Source organism: Echinops telfairi, unplaced genomic scaffold, assembly GCF_000313985.2.
Source record: "Echinops telfairi isolate 266 unplaced genomic scaffold, ASM31398v2 ScPeMD7_2;HRSCAF=8, whole genome shotgun sequence".
NCBI classification, from domain to species: domain Eukaryota; kingdom Metazoa; phylum Chordata; class Mammalia; order Afrosoricida; family Tenrecidae; genus Echinops; species Echinops telfairi.
The window spans coordinates 63261551-63264191 of record NW_022103898.1 but is presented as its reverse complement, the minus strand read 5'-3'; the positions used below and the strand labels follow the sequence as shown (position 1 = coordinate 63264191).

The following is a 2641-nucleotide window of genomic DNA, read 5'->3' as shown; positions in this document are numbered from 1 at the left end:
AATAGTTTTATTAGGGGCTCATACAACTCTTATCACAATCCATACATACATCAATTGTGTAAAGCACATTTGTACATTCATTGCCCTTATTCTCAAAACATTTTCTCTCCACTTTTAAAGTGATTTAAAAACTATCCATACTCATAATTTTAAAGAAACTTATGTCTGAAGAACTTTAAATTTCAAGTACCCCCGTCTGTTTCTTCTGAGTTTATCCCTCTTTTTTTAAATTAAAAACAAAAGTTTTATTGAAAGAATAGTCATTTGAAATGGGGAGAATTTATGCTTACAGCTTAAGCATTAGAAATTTTATCTTTTGTATTTAGGGGTTGTAACATCCTGAAACTTTTTAAACAAAACCTTCTCTTCAGCTAGCAGCTAGTTTTCTGTTACATTTCCAGTCATCTGATCTCCTTATCCCAACAAACTTATTTTCTACCTTAGTTACAAATTTACAAAGGGCCAACACAAACACATGGAAAAATACTAGTGAGTGAAATTTAGGGAATCGGTGTGAGCGAAGACACTATATATACCATTTTAGCTACAAAATTATTTCTGGGTTCTAACTTCATTTAAAACTATCAGTTTTGTCTCCTCCTTCTGCTGAATAAAATGCCTTCTCTGGGACCCACTGTACAAACTTTCTTAAGTTCCAAGCAATAACTTATTTAGGGTAGACATTTTAAAAAAACACTTTTATTGACATATAATTCAATGTACCATAATTCATCAGTTTTAAATATGTGTTTAATATATATAAATCACCACCACAAAAAATATTAGAGAATTTTCTTCATTCTTGTACCCATTCTTTATGCCACTTTCCTGTCATTTTTTAATATTCTTTAGCTCCCATTATTAAACTATCCTGTATTTAAATTTACCTGATACTGTCCTACAGGAATAGATTTGGACGTCTTTCAGTTCCATACAGTTTGCACAGGCCCAAGTCTTCCGTTCATTTTATTGTGACACAACGTCTACTTACAGTTAACTTGCTTTAGAGATGCAATGAGTAACTTGTGTTCACTTTGGTTCTAAGAGTATACATATCAAGTATTCACCCTTACTGTATAGGAGAATGTTAATGTGAGTTGGTTTGAAAATTTGTTTTCCATTAGTTTCTCCATAGCATTTCTGTAATTTCAGATTTTCAAAAATATTTTGCTAGCTTGTTTGTAAATTGGAGAACAGATTTTTACATGAGGTTTTATTGGGGGATAAGATAGATACAAATCACAACATTTAGTTGAAGCCACCAGTGTATTTTGAATAACACATTTTCTTAAGGATGTTTATAAATATTTGAGAGTAATTATATAGAAATGATTTGGGAATATTTAAAATTATTTGAGAGATACCATACAAATATATAATAGTGTAAAAGCATGTACAAAGTTAATTAGCTATTTCTTTATAACGTTTTAGAGCAGTGGTTCTCAACCTGTGGGTTGCAACCCCTTTGGGGGTGGAACGACCCTTTCACAGGGATCGCCCAATTCATAACAGTAGCAGAATTACAATTATGAAGTAGCAACAAAAATAACTTTATGGTTGGGGTTCACCACAACATGAACTGTATGAAAGGGTTGCGGCATTAGGAAGGTTGAGAACCACTGTTTTAGAGGATGGCTAAAAACATGCCTTCCTATTGACTTGTACATGTAATCAGTCACTAATTGTCCAGCAGTTCTAGAAAATCTTGGGGTTTAGCTCCTTCAAAAAACACACTCTATTCTAGAGATTCAATGGCAACAAAGTAGAAAATCTTGTCCCTTTTGAAATTTATGTTCTTTTATTTAATCAGACATTTATTATCACTCTACTTTGAATTTGGCTTTGTGGCTAGTAGATCCAGTCTTTTTCTTTTCCGCTGAATGGGAGTAGTATAAAATTTTTTTGTTTAGACTTGCTTTCTTTGTAGAAACAATTAGCCTGTTTCACTCTGTAAAAATAAGCACTGTCTCTAAGGCACTGCTTCATACTATTATGATTAACTTAGAAAATCTTTTGAGTGTAATGTATTATTTATTTTGATTTTATAGGGAAATGGATACAGCAAGAACACCGTTGAGTGAAGCTGAGTTTGAAGAAATCATGAATAGAAATAGAGCAATCTCAAGCAGTGCCATTTCAAGAGCTGTGTCTGATGCCAGTGCTGGTTTGTATATTTCTGCTACAATTTAAAAGCATTGAAAATTTCAGTATAAACAAAAGACATCTACCCCCGCCCCCGCCCCCATTAGGGGCCTTCAAGGTGCTCTGGTGGCACAGTGAGTTAAGTCATTTGCTGCTAGAATGATGGGGCTGTAGCACTGATAAAGACTTACAGTGTCAGAAAACTTGCATAGGGTTACTACGAGTTGGAATCAACTTGATGGCAGTGGATTGGGTTTTTAGTTTTTTAAGCCCTAAGGAAGAAGCTCCCTTTTTTAAAAATATCATTTTACTGGGGTCTCATACAATTCTTATCACAGTCCATACATACATCACTTGTATAAAGCACACTTGTACATTCATTGCCCTAATTCTCAAAACATTTACTCTCCACATAAGTCCCTGCCATCAGCTCCTCATTTTTCCCCCTCCCTTTCTGCTCCCTCCTCCCTCATGAACCCTTGATAATTTGTAAATTATT

At 34.0% G+C, this 2641-nt stretch overlaps 1 protein-coding gene across 3 annotated transcripts in view; it reads left to right on the top strand.

Annotated features, from left to right (window-relative positions):
- The window catches only part of CPSF6 (cleavage and polyadenylation specific factor 6), a 27884-nt gene that overhangs the window by 11154 nt on the left and 14089 nt on the right, over positions 1–2641 (top strand). For all 3 annotated transcript variants that reach the window (XM_013004089.2, XM_045293092.1, XM_045293091.1), the window contains one exon: positions 2049–2164. In XM_013004089.2, coding sequence (XP_012859543.2) covers positions 2049–2164 — 116 coding nt within the window. The remainder of the gene's footprint in view (positions 1–2048; positions 2165–2641) is intronic.